Below are 19,272 nucleotides of genomic sequence, written 5' to 3' on the forward strand. Positions count from 1 at the left end.
AGCCTCCATACTTCTTTTGCCACCATCGATGAGGTATATTTAGTGCGCTGATGTCATCAACCGGCCAACGATGAGGTATTGCTTACCTCATATCATAGCCCGTTGAAGTTGGCTTCCGATAGTGGAAGACAATGAGTGGCAAAATCGGTCGGCACCCGTATGTTGGCTAGCCTTTTCTAATCGTGGTAGATAAGCTTTTTTCGGTCAGTCCGGTAAACATTGCTAATTATTTCGCTGCGGTACTGATTGCTTCTTTCTTATCTGTTAGGTTCTACACCTCCGGTACTGCCGAACGATGGTAAACTGCGGATGTACTCGATGCGTTTCTGTCCCTACGCCCAGCGGGTGCACCTGATACTGGATGCGAAGAAAATCCCGTACCACACGATCTTCATCAATCTGAGCGAAAAACCCGAGTGGTACTTCGACAAGAATCCACTCGGCAAGGTGCCCGCCCTAGAGGTACCGGGCAAGGATGCGGTCACACTCTACGAATCGCTAGTGCTTGCTGACTACATCGAGGAGGCCTATTCGGCCCAGCAGCGGAAGCTCTACCCAACCGATCCGTTCCGTAAAGCGCAGGACCGTATCTTGATCGAACGGTTCAACGGGGCGGTCATTTCGCCGTACTACCGTATCCTCTTCTCCACCGACGGAATTCCGCCCGGTGCCATCACCGAGTTCGGGAGCGGGCTGGACATTTTCGAGAAGGAACTGAAAACACGCGCCACACCATACTTCGGCGGTGATAAGCCGGGTATGCTCGACTACATGATTTGGCCGTGGTGTGAGCGTGTTGATTTGCTAAAATTCGCGCTCGGCGACAAGTACGAATTGGACAAGGAGCGTTTCGGGAAGCTGGTAAGTCAGAGCGAACGCTACCGAGAGTGACGGAAACGAAATCTTTACGCCTATTCACTTTCCATTAACGCTAGCTAACGTGGCGGGACCTGATGGAAAAGGACGAGGCCGTCAAGGAGTCGTTCATATCGACCGAAAACCACACGAAATTCTTGCAGAGCCGCAAGAACGGAGAAAACAACTACGATATCCTAGCGTAAGCATTTCAGCGTTCATTCCAAGGCAGCCGCACCGGTGCACCGGCTGTTTATCTGCGAATGAGTGCAACATCATGCCACACCTGGTGACTTGCGTATTACTAACACCTTTATCAGTAAGAGGCATCCATGCAGAAGCCTTTAAAACATGTCTGCGTTCGGGGACCCTCCCTTTCCGATGGGATAATTCCCCCAGGGGGTTCATAGGGTTCCAATAAATTGAAGTAAATCCAAGTTCATCCTTTGTACACTGTATGTGCGTATGTTTCTGTGTTTTCTTTTGTGCCATTCCACGGGTTGCTCCTAACAAATGCGTACAATGTGTGTTTATGCTTTCGGGAGGCTTTCATCGGATTAACCCAATCGTTCCCTTTGCGCTACAGCTTCAGTAGCTGCTTCCTTCTCACAGTTTTACATTCTTTCTTTTTCCATAGCCACGTTAACGACAAATAAGTTCTTGTTTTACAGTAACGATGCCAAACGACCTCGACTGGAATGAAGTAAAGGGCAACAGCAGCGCGCTCTCAATATTCTTCTTTCGTTTGCTAGTGATCAATGCAAAAAACATTACCTCTGTGTGATTCACATTTAATTATTTTATTTTCGGATGACAACGATATAGATTACATTTGAAATACATGCTGTGCTAAACAAAATAAACCTTTTTTGCAATGGTCAGTAATTTAAACGAGCGAACTTTCTGTTTGATTACAGGTACAGTTTTTTTTTAAATGTTATGCTGTTATGCGCGGCCAAGCCACTCAATGCTGTCAGTTTGTTGGGACGCGCAAAATAGGCGGAACTTTAAAAAATGTAAACATTACAACTGACAGCACAAAGGGTGCTCTCACGGTTACGTCAAAGCTCATAATCGCATCACGAAAAGAAAAGCTAATGATAAACCGTTTCGAATAGACAATAGACCACGACACACTAGTTTTACTGATTGAGTTTTACTGTAAGATTCTATTAAATTACATGATGCTTGTGTACAATAAAATTAAACTGCCGGTCCGGTCGTGGATCCATCCCGTGCCACGACCGTACGCCTCAACGATTCCTGTATCCGCGGCACAGATACGATACATATACTCTTAGCGTGTAAACCTAGCGTAAATCTACAGTAGATCAAGCTTACGCCATACGTGCTCCAGACTCTTTAGACTCAAATCGCAGGAAAGTTCACTTTTCCCTCGAACGTGTTGAACGGTAGCGACATGAGACAATCGTTCATGCAGTCCTCGTGCGCAACAACGACGTGCCCAAGCCAATCGTTGGTATCGCTGAAATACGACGAACACATGTCGCACCGAAGCGCCGAGTCATCGCCGAGCCTCTGCAAAGATTCCGTCCGAAAGAAAGAAAAACTCGATTAGCACAATGCTCGAGATGCTCAATATCTACGACCACCACCACCCGCAACCTACGCTATTGTTCACCGATAATCGCCTTCGCTTTGCTCGTAACGCGTCATCGTTGCAGTGACCGTAAACATGCTGCACCCAGTCGGTCGGTGTCGAGAACGTTTCTTTGCACAGCTGGCAACTGAGCGGGGAGTACACCAGGTGATCGACGGACGTGCTGACATGATGCGGATCGTCCAGCGGATCGTTCCCGGGTCGCGGAACCAGCTGCAATGTAATGTCACCACTGTTCGGCAAGTCCAGATCCTCGCTATCCGACTCGATGATAGACTCCAGCCGGGGGCTGCTTCGCGCACTTCTCGGGCTGTTCTGTGCACGGTTACTGAACGGTGACGATTCCGGTCCGTTTGTTACAATTTCCAGCATCGATTCGTCCGACGTTGTCGTTTCGATGCTACACAAGCTCTCGATGATGTCTAGTTTTGGCTTATTTTTCTCCCGCAAAACCACCGGCTGGGGAGTCGGCGAACGTGAATCGCGGTCACTGTCGTGATCCTCCGCCATCGCTTCTGATCCTCCGTTCACTTCGAGCAGTTCGGTATCGGCCAGTATCCTGCAGGGTGCAAACTTTTCCAGCTCCTCGAGCTCGTTCACCGGAACTCGCTCCAGGTTGTGGAGTCGCTCGCGTTCTCGCTCACGCTGCCGCTCTCTGTCCAGTTCGCGCTCCCGTTCTCTTTCGCGTTGCCGTTCTTTTTCACGTTCCTTTTCACGCTCCTTTTCACGTTCCTTTTCAAGCTCCTTTTCACGTTCTTTTTCAAGCTCCTTTTCACGTTCTCTTTCCTGTTCTTGGGCTCGCTCACGTTCGCGTTCTCTTTCACGATCTCGCTCCAATACCGATGGAGGCCTCTCGATGACAGGTGGTTGCAACGGTGGCAGCTGCTGCTGCTGCTGCTGCTGCGGTCCCTCCGGTTCCGCTTGCTCGATGACGGGTGCTGCAATGACCGGTATCGTCAGCGGCCGAACTTCCTCCTGCACCGTATGGTTTAGGGTCAGATTTCGCGTCACCGACATCAACGGTACGGAGGTCAGAGACGGTGGCGCCTTCTGTGACAACATGCCCGGCGGTTTGCTCTTGCAGAAGCCATGAACGCGCAGCAGCTCACCGGAGAGCATCACATCGCCCAAACTGTCGGTCGGCACGATCGCCTCGCCCGAGTACATGTAGTGCAGAAGGCTCTGGACGGCGGACCGTGTCACGAGCGGCGGCAGCACGATGTACATCATACTTTGCGGGGCCATGTGCGCGGTACGCTCGAAGATGGTGGCGAAGTACTGCAAAGGAAAAGGAACCCAAAAGAGAAGCGGGAGCATGGGGAAACAGAGAGAAACACGTGAAGTGAACGATTAGGAAACGCATTTACAGATCGAAGGTCATCGGATGGGATTTACCACACGTACCGAACTGAACGTTCCCAGCACGAGCCGGTGGGCGGGAATGGAGATGTGCTCCTCGTCATTGCAAACCAGCAACATAACGTCCGCATATCGTTCGTTTCTGGCATCAGCGAAGGGTTGCAGCGAACACGGCGGACGGAATTGAGGAACGAAACAAAAGTAAAGGCAATTGATTGTAGATTCGGCGATCGGTTGATTGTGTGATTGATTGTGCTTTCGCTCGGTGCAGCTGCCTGTTGGCCGATTGCATAGCACCACATCACACCGACACGACAACATGGTCCACACTGATTACTCACTTGCACAGATTGGCCAGCGAAGTGTTTAGACTTGGTAAGTACTCGTTCAGCTTGAGATGGTACTTGTCCGGCAGCGATTCCGGTGGAGCCGTCGGGGCCGGCCCCTGCACACTAACACTGCCATTGAATGTACTACAGGGATCGTTCGTGACCGGCACGGCACCAACCGCGACCGACACTGGACTCACCGCGACTGGCACGGGACCAACCGCCGCCGGCACGGGACCAACCGCCGGCGGCACGGGACGAACCGCCGGCGGCACGGGATGAGCCGCGACCGGCACGACACCAACCGTGGCCGGCTGTTGTACATCGCTCTCGACACTGTGCGACACACTACTACTTCTGCTAGCTTTAGTCCTAGTTGCCGACGTCCGGTGGTTCTGTTGCTGCGCCCGTTGATGGTTACTGATAGCGGCGTTGCTATTGTTGCTCAGCAACGGTTGCTTTTCCTGCTTTTGCTGCGGTTGCTCTGGTTTCTGTAGTTGCTGCTGTTGCTGGTGCAGCTGGAGCAGCATCTGCTGATGCTGCAGCTGTTTTAGACGGCGCAGCTGTTGAATCTTTCTGTCCTCCATCTTGCGTTGCGCATCGGTGAAAAGATCGTGCAGCGAGGTAAAATATTCGCACGCCTGGTACTGAATCTTCGAGCCGGACCGGAGCGCCTTGAAGTAGTCCTTCCGCAAGATGCGAAGCTTGGCGCGGATTTGTTCCGGCGAACGAAACAAACCCTTCCGACGCATATCGTTCGCCACGACCTTGAAGGCATCGGGCGCGCGATGCTGCTTCCCTTCCGGTTGACACAGGATTTCACCTGCAAGAAAACAGACCAAAGTCGCGTCCGCAGCAAAGCGCCGCGCATTAGTTTTTCGGTTTCCTAACCCCCCCGCCACGAGCCAGCTGTACACCATTCGGTGCCATAACGACAACGTAATCACCAACTCACGTTCTTTCAGGCTCTCGATCATTTCTTCGACCTCCTTGGCCGACCAATGAATGCGCCTATCCATGCCAGTTTTGCCAGGTGGGTCGCCACTTGCCACTGAAAGGGTGCCCCGCCGAGGGGCAAGGATTCGACAACGGTCAAACGCGGTGGCGGTGCCGAAAAGGAAACCTCTTCTTTTCCGTGCCGCGGAAGGTTATTGACTAAAAGGGTAACACCATACACACGCACAAACTGGCTGACTCCCACCGACCGCAGTGATTCACTTGCACGGGGGGCGTGCGTTGCTAAGGGGCCCCGATATGACCGCTTTCACCGCTAACCGTCGTTAATCTCCGCACTGCCGTGCACTTTCTAGGGAATGGCGTCCAAAATGGAGCAGATGCGAAGCCCGCGGAAAGAATGGTTCTTTACCCGAGTCGTAAATAATGCGGCCTGCAGTTGTACGTAAACGTGAAGGTGATTATAAGCGCAGCGAGTTCTGTTGTTTCGCTCACGTGAAAATGTCAAGCGCCCCTCGGTTACACTGCTGGGTTCACTTCTCCGCAGCTGGCTTGAGGCGCAATTTTTGAAAACAAAGCAAACTTATGCGACGCAGAAACCGCCGCCGCCGAGGTATAGCAACCGTGGCCGGGGTGGCCATCGCTTTCTTTGTTTTCGTAGACAAACAGAATCGAGAAGAGGCATTTCGCAGTATAATTTACGTTTTATTACAAAACAAAAGGCAGAAAGGAGAAGAACAGATATTTGAAACAATATTTTCACAATATTGCCATGACTTAACCGCCTCTCGCTGCCTGTTCTCGATGCGGGTAGAATGCTTCTCAGGGGTGTTACACAGTACACAGAGTAAAGCCTTAATAGAAAATAAATAAGTTTCGATACTGCACAGGAAGAGCAAACAACCGACCAGAGTTCAATTGCTTCGTTAACCGTCCGGTTTCGATACCCCCTTCCCCCAGCCACGTCACTCGGAGCCGTGACTGTCCGCAGCATCGGTGTGCGGTGAAGCGGGAAGCTCGCCGTGCTGGTTGTGAAGCGTTCGCAGATGTCGCAGAAGATTCGACTTAACGTTGAACCCTTTGTTACACGTGTCGCAGTAGAATGGTTTTTCGCCTAAAAAATGAAGGAACAACAAAATATATTTAATCATTCAGTCCCGTGTGTCGCTTCCGGTCACCTACCGGTGTGCGTGCGCCTGTGCACGATCATGCTGGCGCAGGATGGGAACGATTTATTACAAACGGTGCACAGCTTATCCTGCTGCTGCGCACCCGGCTCGTCGTCGGCGGCCGTCGTCGGTGAAGACTGGTGGTGTGTGGAGTTTGACGTGGCACCGTATCGCGGATACGCCTGCCGTTTGTTCGAAATGGCCAGTTCCGTTTCCGTGTGCGCACTCTGAACATGGCGCACCCAATCGGCGGGTGTTACGTAGAACGTCGCACACAGGTCACATCGCAGCGCCGCCGTTATGTCAGCGTCTTCGGACTACGAACGAAGGTAAATGTTGATTGTAAAAGAGAAAATAAATACTCTACCACACTCTACACGGGCAACGCGTTACCTCTTCCGTTCGTCGCCTGCGTTTCGGCAACGCGTGCGAAGTATCGCCGTGGCCCTCAATGTGGCGAACCCACTCGCCGGGGACGGTAAATGTTTCGGCGCACAGCTCGCAGGTCAACGGTGAGTATGTCGGTTGCTCGGCAGAGGAGCTGGAAGATGGCCGCGAATGGTCCGCTCCCGATTCGGCTTCGACTTTCACTTGCAGCTCCGCTGATTGGCTCCCGGCGGCTGCCTTCTGGCCAGCGGGGCTCACCGCACCGGAAAGCTGGGGCAGTTCACCCGCTCTCACATCCATCCACTCGACCGGTTCCGCTTTGACGTTGAGAAAGTTCAACTCCGCCGGTATTGCCGATGCACCCCCCGGGGGCGGTCCTGCTGACGAGTTCGGTGTAGAATTTCCCACATTCTCTGCTTCTTGTTTGGCGCTTCGCCGTGGATGTTCGTGAACCGGAAACGAATGTTCACCGGGTAGTGGGGAATGATTTCTTGGTTGCGCTTGTTGCTGCGACGGGTCACCACCGTTCGGGTGAAGGATGTTTTCCTGATTTTTGTACGAACGTCGGATCCCGTCGTCGGCGGACCCGGTCCGTCGTCGCTCGCCCGGATCGATCGCTACGTCACGCTTAATATTTATCAGTCCCGTTCCCGACGCAAACACTGGTGCCGGGGACACCTGCGGCAGGTTAACGGTGACGGGGCTAACGAACCGACTCGCGGATTCACCCAGCGGGTGCTCCTTGTTGCCGTCGGAAGCATTGGAAGCCGTTTTTGAGCAATCGTTTCGCCAGAGTCCACGGATTTTCAGTATATCTCCGCCGCGCAGCACCTCGTTGAGGATGTCCGTCGAGACGGTCGACTCGCCGGTGTACATGTACTGTATAAGAATCTGCATCGAGCGGTGCGTCAGATCGGGTGGAAGCACGATGTAGGTGATCGCATTCGTCGGTACTGCGTTTTTGTCGAAAATGTTTGCAAAGTACTGGGTGCGAAATAGAAGGCGTCAGTCCGCAGGCAGGTGTGTGGCTGCGATAGGTGCTTACCAAGCTGGAAGTTCCAAGTATCAGTTTGTGGGCAGGTATCGCATAGCTTTCTTCCCCACTGCACGTTAGCAGCATGACGTCGGCGTACCGATCGTTTCTAAAATGAGAAATGCCCGTGCTCAAAGCCCGTTGGTGGACCCGTCCATAGGGTGTGTCATACTTACTTGTAGAGATTGGACAACGAAACGTTCATGTTCTGATGATGCGAGTGCCATTTAAGTTGGTACTTTTCCGTACCGTTCTGAACCGACTGTGACATCATAGGATTCGCTACTTCGGGGAAAGGGGTTTCTGAAAAAGAAAACGGACACAACATGACTGGTGTGTGGAATAAACCCTTCAAAAGACGTGTATCGCGTTAGCTCTAAACCGGGAAACGTACTGTAGATACGTGCTAAATCGTCCGCCATCGTCCCTTGCCCCGCGGCACTGGACGATGCGTTGCTGGTGCGACTGTTTTCTCCCAACTCCTGACTGTTCGCATTAATTGCCGCAGTTCTGGAAAAGTCCATTCCACTGCCATCTTCGGCCGTTTCACACAGATCCACCACTTGCCCGGACAGATGCTGCGAGAAACCAATCGCCGCGTTCAGCGCCTCAACGTTCGGTTTCACGTCTATCTCTTCGTCCAGCTCGGAGGCGGAGGCATTGAGAAAGTCAAGCTCCGGAATGCACTCCACGTCTTCCTCGGCCCCACTGCTGTCGCTCTGCTCGCAGGCCGTTTCGGTCCACAGTTTCAGTGTTTTGCTCTTCGCCTGGTGCGACACGTCCTTCGTATGATCGATCGTCGCCAAGGAAAGCCGATAAAAGTCACCAAAACCGCGTTTGCCCCACACGTCGTACTCGGACGTGTTGAACAGCAGACACGGCCAGCAGTAGAGCTTCCGGTCGCGATCGCAACCGGTCATCCAATCGTGTACGTTCAGGTTAAGGGAATTCAGACAGCGCGACGTAAGGTTACGCATTTTCGGCGTTGGGCGCCCATTGCGAACGATTTTCTGTTGGCTTTCTTTGCTCAACGAAGCGAAAGGAATCTTCGTCAGGGTGCAAACGATGCAGTGATAGGCGGGCGGGTTCGCGGTGGCCATTCTGCTAGCAGCACAGTAGTGCACACACACCCAATCGGTCCGAACTGGAACCGTGAGGAGCGAATTGAAAATTATCGATTTTTCTCACATCCCCAGTCCGCGCAGCACACCATGCGTTCGCAGAGCAAAAGGTCACACAGCGTGAGCTAATTCCGGACAAACTGGCTCACTTTACCAACCGAACCAGCTGTGCGGGGCTTGGCACACCGGGACAGTTCGGTTTTAAAGACTCTCTGATTCGCAACAAGTCGATAAGTTTTCCACTGAAAATGCCTGGCAATCTAGAGTCCTGTGAATTGAATTACTTTTTCATGTTGCACCAGTTTGACAGCGCTTGACAAAAAACTGTACACAAAACAAGAACGAAACCAAGGTAGCTGCAAAATGGGTTGGCACACCTGAGCGCACAAAACATGCCTAAAGTTTGAACGATCGAATGAGTGGAATTTTCTATGTTCCTAAATTGATTGGCAACGTTTTTCTAAAATACTAAATAATTATTTTTCCGAAAACCGTTCGTTTCTCGATTTTACGAATGAATTACGTTCAATTAGCGCATCGACTTCATAAGCTTTAAACTTTTTTGCGCGACGTTCAATGTTTAATTAAAATCAATAAACCAAAAAAAAGAGTCTCTATTATCTGTTTCTAAAAAAGTACCGATTCAGTGGTAACGATTTTTGAATGTTGTGCGCAAAAGATGAATAGACATTCCTTTCGCTGCTGCCATATCCTGCTAACACAATGTACTGCCAATAGACATCCCGACCAATTGTGTAGACAGTTTTGTTTTGCACAACAAACCCAAATACTGTTCGTTCGCAGCAATTAGTTAAAGCAGGCGTTTGGAGTGCCTTTCTTAATTCGGTTGCTTCATGAAACTGTGTATTCTGTGACTTTGGTAAGATTTATTTCGTTGCGCGGAATCGGAGCCCCCTTGCCGATCCTTGCAATGGCAGCCGGAGCAACGTTGCAGAAGGCCATCGACATCGTGACTCAGGCTACGGAAGAGGACAGGAATAAGAATTATGAGGAAGCCCTGCGGTTGTACGAGCATGGCGTTGAGTACTTTCTGCATGCAATCAAATGTAAGTGTCGAGCGGGGACAAAGTCTTTTATTTGTCGCATTACTGTACAGTTGTTGTTTCGTCAAAGGTCCCGTGCTCAGTTTCCACTTGCTTCCTGATTTTCAGATGAAGCGCAGGGTGACAAAGCGAAGGACTCGATACGAGCCAAATGCTTCCAGTACCTGGATCGGGCGGAAAAGTTGAAGGCGTACTTGAAAAAGGGCAAGAAGAAACCGGTAAAGGATGGCGGCGGACCGGCCGCGAAGGACGACAAGAAGAACGGCGGCTCCGATTCGGATTCCGACGATGCGGAAAAGAAGAATCTGCAGAGCAAGCTGGAAGGTTCAATCGTGGTCGAGAAGCCGAATGTGAAGTGGTCCGACGTAGCCGGCCTCGAGGGAGCCAAAACGGCTCTCAAGGAGGCAGTCATTTTGCCGATTAAATTCCCGCATATGTTCACCGGGAAACGTATGCCCTGGAAGGGGATACTGCTGTTTGGCCCGCCCGGAACGGGTAAATCGTACTTAGCGAAAGCGGTCGCAACCGAGGCAAACAACTCGACTTTCTTCTCCGTCTCGAGCTCCGACCTGGTCTCGAAGTGGCTCGGTGAATCGGAGAAGCTTGTGAAAAACCTTTTCGAGCTTGCCCGTAGCCACCGACCGAGCATCATCTTCATCGACGAAGTAGATTCACTGTGCTCCGCCCGGTCGGACAACGAGAGCGAAAGTGCACGACGCATTAAAACACAGTTCCTGGTGCAGATGCAAGGCGTCGGCAGCGACAATGAGGACATACTGGTACTAGGAGCCACCAATACGCCTTGGATTCTTGATTCCGCCATACGGCGCCGGTTCGAGAAACGTATTTACATCCCGCTGCCAGATGAACCTGCCCGGCTCATGATGTTTAAGCTTCATCTTGGCAGTACGGCCCACACATTGACGGAGGAAAACTTGCGGTCACTGGCGGCCAAAACGGAGGGATTCTCCGGTTCGGACATTTCGATTGTTGTACGGGAGGCACTCTTCATACCGGTCCGGAAGGTACAGACAGCAACACACTTTAAGCAAGTAACGGGCCCGTCGCCGGTGGACAAGACAACAATTTGCAACGATTTGCTGGTACCGTGTAGCCCTGGCGATCCCGGTGCGATCGAGATGACGTGGGTCGATGTTCCGGGCGACAAACTGTACGAGCCCGCCGTAACGATGGCCGACATGCTGAAATCTGTAACCAACACAAAGCCCACTGTAAACGAGGACGACATGAAGAAGCTCGATAAATTCACCCAAGACTTTGGCCAGGAAGGCTAGGCGAGAGAGGGCGAGCTGCATTCCCGTTACACATTACCAGCCGGAGCAACGGAGTTACTTCTATCTACTACTGACGGTCAGACGGTTTAGAGGGCGCAAATGGAAAACCGGTCTGTGAGTGATTCAGTTCAGTTTCTAATGACAATATATACTTTCGCTTAACTAAATATAGAAAAGTTGTTAATACTTTTTGCCCTTGTTGAGAAAATAAAAATAAAATTATTGTTGACTGCAAATATTCTGCAATATTGCGTTGTGTTGGAAATATTGCATTAAAAAAAGTCTTGAGAGGCTGAATTTTAATAGTGAATCAATTATTCCCATCACCTCCCGTACCAAGCATTGATTGCTGGCCGTGTTCCCGTTCTCCTTACTCGTTCCTGGTTCCTTTTTCTAGCGAAATTGATCAAACAAACAAATCTTTCCCCATCAATGTTTAGCCTTATGCTGCATCGACCGCACCGCGACGCGGGAACCGTACCGGTAATAACAAACACCTAGCGCGCAAGGATATCGTCGGCTCCTTTGGTGAAACCCAACGCCCAACAGACTGTCGAATCAATAAATCGATACCGCCTATCGATTTTGGAGTACCACGTAAATCCCTATCCTAGGGTCGACGCGATAGGGATGTTTGAGTAAATAATTAAATTAAAGTTATTCACTTCTTACAGTAAACAATTTAAAACATATTGCTGCGTGAGACTTCGGCAGGAAGTCCATGTCTCAGCAGTAGGGATACCAGAATGCCATATCTACCAATACACCAGTAGCTAAATGGAAGCCTGTACCGGGGGGCGTAAAATCAAAGAGTTCACCCCACCCCCGCCGGCGGCCGTTTGCACATTCACTGCCAGAATAAGGATCGATAAATTGATTAGCATTAAACGAACTCTGAACTAACCAGCGCAGCAGTTGCATCAACTGCGAGCCTTAGGGAGTGAGATGTTTCAACGAGGCGAAGAATGGCAGTTTGGAGTCCCAGATACTGGAAATCGGCGAAATAAATCCTTGCCACTTACCTACGATCGCCACGGGGTGCGCAAGTTGGATTCAGTTGGCGGTTACGGATTTTTTGCTGCTCTTAAAAATGAAATGAATTGATGAAATTGATTCTCGGGAAGCACCGCTTGGAAGTAGACTTTTCGCGGGTCGTCCCGCGTAATTCACACGACTCCGTTCACAGGACACACAGCGCGAATGTTACTTTTTTTTTTTTTCCTGCCGCGTGTGTTACTTCCACAGGATCGCGGTTCGAATCGATGAAACATATAACAACAAACAGAGAATCCTCGCGCGCTTCCGTATCCTCTTCTCTCATTATGCTCAATCTTCCGTCCTCTCTCTCTCTTTATCGGGCGTCTTGGAATACAACCGGAAAATACTAGTGTTCGAGATGGTCGATCGGAAAGGCCTTTTCTTCACACCCTGTGTTTTTCCGAGCAACGCTTCCAGCTACAAATGCTTCTCACGAAGCGTTTCTGCTCATGCAAGAAAATATGGCTAACCCGATATGGCTTTGTAAACACAGCGCTGCTGTCATCGACAAAAAAAGAAAAAAATGTCACATATTTTGTTTATGTTGCAGCAACGCTTCGCTTGGTTCTCTGGGGAGAAGTTGAGAAAAGAAAAGGAAAAAAAGAAAGGGAAAAGGGAGAGGAAGAGTCACACAAAAAACCCACGGCATAATTAGCGCACCCACAGCACTGCTGCTGCTAAAGGCGTAAAGGGGGCACGGTTTTAATCGTCGAATCGACACCAAAAATGGAGCTCAGCCAGATGTACAAGAAGAAAAAGAACCGGTGGTCGATGTCGAAGATCGAGCTGCTGATAGATCTGTGGGCCGAGCACTACAGAGAGCTGAAATCGTGCCGCCGGAACGACCACATCTTCGTCAAGATGAAGCACAAGCTGGAGAAGAGCGGCTGCAAGGTGACGGTCGAAGATATCCGTATCCGGATCAATAATCTGTCGGCCAAGTACAGGTAACTATTGCCCCGCGAGCGACCCCTGGTTCGGGCCGAAGCTAATGCCGCGGTCGGTGCCCCCTGTTCCACAGGAAAGAATCGATGGCAACTCTAGCAGGTGGCTCGCCGTCCAAGTGGCCACTGTTCGCCAAGATTCACAATATTCTGAGCAACGACACGACGTTGGACGAAGCAACGGAAACGCAAGAGGAAAGCATGGAAGGTGAGCATTTTCCTTCGTTGCGCTACAAGTGGCTCCGGTTCAGTCATGGAAGGCCATATTTAATTGCCCTTGCTCGCGTTGTGCTTAAGAGGTGTGAGAATGGGCGATTTGAGCTGGCACAAAGCAGAACTGTTCGAAACCACCTTCCATTGTTCTGGCCTCCTCTGACTGTGGAAAATTATTTCGATTATTCAAGCTACGTATCCTGCGGCAGAACCAGCGGAGGGCCGTTCGAAGGTTTACCAGCTGAAGTGCAACTATCGGCAAGAAAATATTGACAACTTTTTTACCGAGCTGTACTTGTAAGTTTCGACATGCGAGTTGTGGGAAGCTGGTTACTGGACAGTCGTGATTGCAAATCGCCTTTTATCTTCTCTAAAGCAATCCTCGATATGCGGACGTAACCTTGGTTACCTGCCACGAGGGAGAGACGTTCGCTATCCCAGCACACAAAATGGTTCTTGGAAACTTCAGTATGGTAAGTAGCTGGTGGCATTATGCTTTCGTGCGATCTATTAACCCCCCGAATGCACTCCCTTTGGTAGTACTTTGCAAACATTTTTGAAAAGCTGAATGTACCGCAAAACTCCAACACCTACATCGTGCTGCCGGCGAACGTGTCTCATCAGACGATGCAAATACTAATGCAGTACATGTACACGGGGCAGTCGTCTGTGCCGGAGTACAACGTGGACGAAGTGTTACGCTGCGGTGAGCTGTTGAAGATACGGGGTTTCTGGAGCGAAAACAAAGCATCCGTTTCGTCGTCGGTCGGCCACCACAAGCGGCGGACGAATGGCGCCGATGGACGAAAGATGCACCGCAAGCTGGGCGGCGGTGGCAGCTCGTCGCAGGACACCGACCAAAGCCGGCTGGCACGGCAAACGTCGATGCAAACCGATCAGCATTCGGAGGTCGCATCCGATTCCGGAACTTCGGCGCTGGACACGCTGGACGAACAGAAGCGGCTTGCAATAGCGGCGATCCAACGTGATTTGCATGCGAGCTCGATGCGCGCGATGGCTCACGGTGCGGCGGCACTGTTCAGCAGCGTTTCGGACGTGAAGCAGGAACCGAATGAATGGGATGACCTGGATGACGATAATGATTCAGACGAGGACGTGATGATCTTGCCGGATGAAGTGAAAGCGAAGGCCAGCGAGAGTGAGGGAAAGACAAACCAACCGATGCAGGCCGCCGAGTTGGTCGAGCAGCTTGCGCAACTTCAGCAACAGCAGCAACTGCAACAGCAACAATTGCAACTGCAACAGCAACAGCAACAACAGCAGCAGCAGCAGCAGCAACAACAACAACAGCAGCAGCAGCATCATCAACAGCAACAGTTGCCCGACGATCCGAAGTCCCACCAGCAGCAGCCAACGTCTCACACATCGCAGCAACCGACGCCACAGTCGTCGCTGCACTGTGAATTGTGCAGCGCCTGCTTCACTAATCCCGACGATCTACTGCAGCACATTATCAGCTTACACGGCGATGCGGCCGAGGTGCTACGCAAGCGAAGCAGGATGACAGACGAGGTAAGCGATTGAGATCATCGGCGCGAATGGATCAGCGCGACCACATTTTATACAATTCATTTTTCTCTGAACATCCTGCTGCTCCAGGAAAATCCACCAAATTCGATGCGATGCGATTTTTGCAACAAATACTTCTTCTCGGCCGCCGATTGGGCGCAGCACGTGTTGCACACGCACACCGAACGTACGGCTGAATTTCAGCAACAAATGGCCCAATTTTCGGGTAACAGCCCCGCAGCAAACGTCCTATGACCCGGTGCTTAGCTAACGCATCGACTGTTCTTTCTTTTAGCCGAAGAACTTCTGCCCAACATGAGCAAAATACGTTCCATAGCATCATCGAACTCGATCGATTAATGTACGATGTGCGATGTGTTAGTAGAAGCACGCTACCCACGACTCAGTTTTCCGATTGCATACTCCCTTTTTTACTTTTGTTTTACCCAACTGGCTATGAATGATGCCGCTTCTATATTAGTAGCAAAACAGCAGATCACGCAACAGTTACGAGTAGATAATTATATAAACGTAAGCCTTAGTGTAACAGTGTGTAGGACCTAATAGTAAAGGCGGAAAAGAGTAGAACCCACGCTGCACCCCTGTCAAAAACTTCATTTTATTTGTTTCACGATACGGGTCTAATTATTATTATTATTATTATATATTTTTTATTTCTATAAAACGTGTCCAATAAAGAAACGGCTGGCAGCATCCAGCGGATCATATTTAATTGCAACCAGGAGCGTTTGTGAATGTGTTTTTGGTGTCGGCATCGGCGGGCAGGTGTACGAAACGAGCAGGTGTTGCTGGACGGCAGTTCATAAGGGGACGAGAGATCGTTCGACCCCGTTCCCAGCAACGGTGGCTTAGCGGCTTGATTAAACCGTCAAAGAAATGAGGCGAAAGTGGCCGCAAAGAAGCCCTGCGTTCAATTTTCGTACAATTCTTATTTGGAAATGATTTAAGGGTGGCCAGTCAAGTCGGGAAACATACTCTTCATGCGCTTTGCAGTGGAAGGTTCGGAAAATTACGAAGAACCAAACAGGAAACAGGTTTGATGGTTCTTTGTGATTATGTTGAGTAGCAGTTAAAGAAAAAAAAATTTCAACCAACTTTGAAACATGGATCTACGATCAGTATGATTAATTCTTACAACCCAATATTTAAAAAATGTACAGCGGAGTTAGCGGTGCCATTATTGCGCCAATTTCAATGAAAGCCCAACATTATATCGAAAAAAACTAATTCGGCGCAGGAATAGTTTGACGAATCACCTTGTGGTATTTTGTTTATTGTACAATAAGGACGCAAAAAACAGTAATGGCGCCGATGACCGGTTTGACGTTAAGGCGTGTATAGTATTTTTGTTCGTCGACCGTGCTGTCACTGAGCGTTGGCCATTAAATGTTTATGTTGTTACGCAGAAAAGTTAACTATTATTTGTCCTGTTCGTCAAAAAGTAAACGTTTCTATTAGTAAGCTGTAATTTGCAGTCACAAAAGATACGGGAGCAAAATGAGTGCTACGCGCAGCGGTACGAAAAAAAAGAATCGCTGGTCGATGACTAGCCTGGAGCTTTTGGTTCGCATCTGGAGTCAGTACTATAATGAACTAAAGACAACCCGTACCCATGATAAAATCTACGCTCGCATGAGGGACGATTTAATTCGTTCAGGAGTGAGGGCGACCATTGAAGATGTACGCGGTCGCATACAGAATCTGGCCGTCAAGTTTAAGTAAGTTGTGCAGCAACTGCAATTCTTCCTTCCGGAGCTAATACTTGGACTGTCTTTCCACACACAGGAAGGAAGCTGCGATTGCACACGCATCCGGCTTGGCACCGACATGGCCGTTGTTTTTTAAGATCGGCAACTTCATGGAATTTACCTTACCGGACCGTCCACGAAGCGTGCCACCAGGCAGTGCGCCGCAAACGAACGGAATGGCCCCATTGCCAGTGCCCGATCTCCCGGCGGAGTCCGAGTACATAAACGAGGAACACCTAGATGAGGAGTATTTGCACGACAATGGCGCTGGCGAAGAGCTAGTGAATGGGACGGGTGGCGCAGTGGATCAGGCTGAGCAGGGACAAGAGCAACCGCCGGAAGAACCGGAACCGGAACAGCAACCGCAACATCCCAACAATGTCCCATCCTGCAGCTACATGGAGCCAACTATCGAAGCAACGATCGAACCCACGTCAAACACAGGTATGCAATTGCCTACGTGTGGGGATGATTGGCTGGTGCTAACTCTGCTCCGTCCCTGTTTTAGATAATTCACGCAAAGGTAAACCCGGACAATACGAAATCAAGGGCCTCTATCATCAGCAGAGGATGGAAGATTATTTGTTTAAACTGTACAGGTATGATACTTACTAAATGTCCGCTATTAATTGCTTCATCGAGCTTTGTTTGTTAGTAATCACATGCTGACGGACGTTACACTAATCGCATGTCACGACGGCGACACCGTTATGATGCCAGCCCATCGGTTCATCTTGGCTAACCTGAGCTCGGTAAGGGGAATACCCTGTAGAATTTGTTTGTTCCCTTGTAATCATATTTTGGCTTCCAACTTGCGCAGTATTTTTCGACCATATTCGAAAAGCTAACACCGACAACATTGGCGGGTTCGTTGGCCATTATGTTGCCATTGGATATTTCACCGACTTCGATGCAAATGCTGCTGCAGTACATGTACACCGGAAAAGTGTGCCTTGGGAGCGATATCCTCGATGAAGTATGGCGCTGCGGAACCCTGCTCAAGATTCAAGGGTTCTGGAGCGAAAGTCGCGGTGAGCCGAAGAAACGTCCAAAACCGGGGAACAGGGCCCAGACTGAGGGCATGCGGAAGGAGGAAAAGCAACAACAAGAACAAAACCAAGATCCCGAGGAAGAGCAAGAGCCCGAGGAAGAACAAGAGCCCGAGGATGAGCAAGAGCCCGAGGAAGAGCAAGAACCAATGCTGGAAACACAAGAATCGTCGGTACGGGGATCGGAGTCACGTGGCGAAGCCAAACGGCGAAATACTTACGAAGCAGTGCATCTGGAAGGATCGCCACCTAGAAAAAAGCGGCCCCGGCCCCCTGTCATTGAGGATACGTTCAGTGATTTGGAAATGATGGAAGTATCCTCGGCAATTGGCAGAGACCTCCTGATGTCCAATTCAGATGACGATGAAGACGACTCTCCAACGATGTCGCATGATGATCGTGATGAATCGGACGAGGACGCTGGCAACTCATCTCGCGGGCAACTACACACAAACTCACATCACGAAGACAAATACTACGGTTACGACAAGTACTTTGGCTACGACGAGGACTCCGATGACTCCTGCGACGAAGACGAGGACTCCGGTGACGATGAAAATGAGGACTCCGGCGACGATGAAAATGAGTCTTCGAGTCATTCTACGAATGAGTTCTACGAAAATGATTTCGAAGACGTAGAAGAGCAGGGGGAGGAGGAGGACAGAAGGGGGAAACAAAACGACGTCGTCGATCCTGGCCATAAGGGTAAGGGTAATGTAATGGGGAGCGGTGGCAATGTGACCCAGAATGATCCCGATGGAAGTATCGCGGATGATGACAACGAGGAACAAGGGTTAATCATCAGCAATGAAGATCAAAATGAGCAGCCCACGGAACCGATCAGAAATGGAGTCAACAAGCCAGAATCTCTACCGCCTAACCCGTCCTTTGTGAAACTCGAACCGGCAGAACTGGATCCAGTAAGAGCACTACCGCTGGAGGAACAAACGATACGCGGCGAGAGGGAGCTGAGCGAACCGGATGCAGCAGTCTTGGAAGCAGCCACAACACTCTTCAATGCCCAAACTACCATCAGACAGTGGACCCATCGAAATGGTTACGAAACCCCCGAAAGCATCGCTGAAGGGGAGCCACATAGAATCGATGCAAATCACGATATGTCCCGGCTGGACGCACACAATATTTCACTCTCGGAAGCAGCCAACGCGACCAACACGTCCTGGACATGTAAGCTGTGCAGTTTTCGGTTTACTGCGGCGGACGTTTGGATCCAGCATGTAGTGCAGGTCCACGGCAACGACACAAACATTCTCTGCCGCAAAAAAATTGAAAAGGTAGCAAGTTTCTTTCAGTTGTATACCAATTTATCACTACTTCCCATCGTTTCTTATCACCCATTTTCTATCATTTTTCAGCGGCGGGTGGTCACCATGCTGGAGTGTGACCTGTGCAAACTGGGGCTTAACACTGAGTATGACTGGGTGCGTCATATTCTAACCAGGCACACTGAGCTGTACCCGCACCTCTATATGGAACAGTTTGCGTCTGTCCGGAAGTGAAATGGTGTGCTTGCCTTGGTGA

At 50.3% G+C, this 19,272-nt stretch overlaps 5 protein-coding genes across 5 annotated transcripts; 3 read left to right on the plus strand and 2 right to left on the minus strand.

Annotated features, from left to right (window-relative positions):
- Positions 1-294: 294 nt before the first annotated feature.
- LOC128267434 (pyrimidodiazepine synthase-like) lies at positions 295-1,597 on the plus strand. Its single transcript, XM_053004266.1, has 3 exons — positions 295-861; positions 936-1,057; positions 1,527-1,597. Exons 1-3 carry the CDS (start codon positions 310-312, stop codon positions 1,555-1,557), a joined length of 705 nt encoding a protein of 234 aa, XP_052860226.1. The 5' UTR covers positions 295-309; the 3' UTR covers positions 1,558-1,597.
- A 626-nt stretch (positions 1,598-2,223) lies between these two features.
- Positions 2,224-5,183, minus strand: LOC128278999 (histone-lysine N-methyltransferase, H3 lysine-79 specific-like). Its single transcript, XM_053017721.1, has 6 exons — positions 5,120-5,183; positions 4,466-4,987; positions 4,177-4,354; positions 3,881-3,977; positions 2,486-3,754; positions 2,224-2,394 (listed from the first exon to the last, which is right to left on the minus strand). The coding sequence occupies exons 1-6, from the start codon at positions 5,181-5,183 to the stop codon at positions 2,224-2,226; spliced, it is 2,301 nt and encodes a 766-aa protein (XP_052873681.1).
- Positions 5,184-5,903: 720 nt separating this feature from the next.
- LOC128268907 (zinc finger and BTB domain-containing protein 18-like) lies at positions 5,904-8,853 on the minus strand. Its single transcript, XM_053006204.1, has 6 exons — positions 8,102-8,853; positions 7,884-8,010; positions 7,720-7,816; positions 6,681-7,658; positions 6,301-6,604; positions 5,904-6,232 (listed from the first exon to the last, which is right to left on the minus strand). Exons 1-6 carry the CDS (start codon positions 8,805-8,807, stop codon positions 6,084-6,086), a joined length of 2,361 nt encoding a protein of 786 aa, XP_052862164.1. The 5' UTR covers positions 8,808-8,853; the 3' UTR covers positions 5,904-6,083.
- An 811-nt stretch (positions 8,854-9,664) lies between these two features.
- Positions 9,665-11,276, plus strand: LOC128268908 (vacuolar protein sorting-associated protein 4-like). The gene is made up of 2 exons (XM_053006205.1): positions 9,665-9,895; positions 10,001-11,276. The coding sequence occupies exons 1-2, from the start codon at positions 9,760-9,762 to the stop codon at positions 11,185-11,187; spliced, it is 1,323 nt and encodes a 440-aa protein (XP_052862165.1). The 5' UTR covers positions 9,665-9,759; the 3' UTR covers positions 11,188-11,276.
- A 1,566-nt stretch (positions 11,277-12,842) lies between these two features.
- LOC128279000 (uncharacterized) lies at positions 12,843-19,250 on the plus strand. The gene is made up of 13 exons (XM_053017722.1): positions 12,843-13,172; positions 13,247-13,377; positions 13,574-13,679; positions 13,759-13,855; positions 13,923-14,915; positions 15,003-15,138; positions 15,208-15,271; positions 16,824-17,125; positions 17,190-17,280; positions 17,337-17,433; positions 17,502-18,149; positions 18,240-19,009; positions 19,088-19,250. Exons 1-13 carry the CDS (start codon positions 12,952-12,954, stop codon positions 19,248-19,250), a joined length of 3,819 nt encoding a protein of 1,272 aa, XP_052873682.1. The 5' UTR covers positions 12,843-12,951.
- The last annotated feature ends 22 nt before the right edge of the window (positions 19,251-19,272 follow it).

This window comes from Anopheles cruzii, chromosome 2 (genome assembly GCF_943734635.1).
Source record: "Anopheles cruzii chromosome 2, idAnoCruzAS_RS32_06, whole genome shotgun sequence".
Taxonomy (NCBI): domain Eukaryota; kingdom Metazoa; phylum Arthropoda; class Insecta; order Diptera; family Culicidae; genus Anopheles; species Anopheles cruzii.

What these genes read in the sequence shown, in the direction of transcription:
- LOC128267434 (XM_053004266.1), top strand. Translation starts at nt 310, where the DNA reads ATGTACTCGATGCGTTTCTGTCCCTACGCCCAGCGGGTGCACCTGATA. An exon ending in AGGAGCGTTTCGGGAAGCTG is followed by an intron (nt 862 to 935) that starts GTAAGTCAGAGC and finishes CATTAACGCTAG; the next exon opens with CTAACGTGGCGGGACCTGAT. An exon ending in AACAACTACGATATCCTAGC is followed by an intron (nt 1,058 to 1,526) that starts GTAAGCATTTCA and finishes CTTGTTTTACAG; the next exon opens with TAACGATGCCAAACGACCTC.
- LOC128278999 (XM_053017721.1), bottom strand. Translation starts at nt 5,183, where the DNA reads ATGGATAGGCGCATTCATTGGTCGGCCAAGGAGGTCGAAGAAATGATC. An exon ending in GATCGAGAGCCTGAAAGAAC is followed by an intron (nt 4,988 to 5,119) that starts GTGAGTTGGTGA and finishes GTTTTCTTGCAG; the next exon opens with GTGAAATCCTGTGTCAACCG. An exon ending in TCGCTGGCCAATCTGTGCAA is followed by an intron (nt 3,978 to 4,176) that starts GTGAGTAATCAG and finishes CGCTGATGCCAG; the next exon opens with AAACGAACGATATGCGGACG.
- LOC128268907 (XM_053006204.1), bottom strand. Translation starts at nt 8,807, where the DNA reads ATGGCCACCGCGAACCCGCCCGCCTATCACTGCATCGTTTGCACCCTG. An exon ending in CGATTTAGCACGTATCTACA is followed by an intron (nt 8,011 to 8,101) that starts GTACGTTTCCCG and finishes TTTCTTTTTCAG; the next exon opens with AAACCCCTTTCCCCGAAGTA. An exon ending in GCAGGCGACGAACGGAAGAG is followed by an intron (nt 6,605 to 6,680) that starts GTAACGCGTTGC and finishes CTTCGTTCGTAG; the next exon opens with TCCGAAGACGCTGACATAAC.
- LOC128268908 (XM_053006205.1), top strand. Translation starts at nt 9,760, where the DNA reads ATGGCAGCCGGAGCAACGTTGCAGAAGGCCATCGACATCGTGACTCAG. An exon ending in CTTTCTGCATGCAATCAAAT is followed by an intron (nt 9,896 to 10,000) that starts GTAAGTGTCGAG and finishes CCTGATTTTCAG; the next exon opens with ATGAAGCGCAGGGTGACAAA.
- LOC128279000 (XM_053017722.1), top strand. Translation starts at nt 12,952, where the DNA reads ATGGAGCTCAGCCAGATGTACAAGAAGAAAAAGAACCGGTGGTCGATG. An exon ending in GCAAGAGGAAAGCATGGAAG is followed by an intron (nt 13,378 to 13,573) that starts GTGAGCATTTTC and finishes CGATTATTCAAG; the next exon opens with CTACGTATCCTGCGGCAGAA. An exon ending in CGAACCCACGTCAAACACAG is followed by an intron (nt 17,126 to 17,189) that starts GTATGCAATTGC and finishes TCCCTGTTTTAG; the next exon opens with ATAATTCACGCAAAGGTAAA.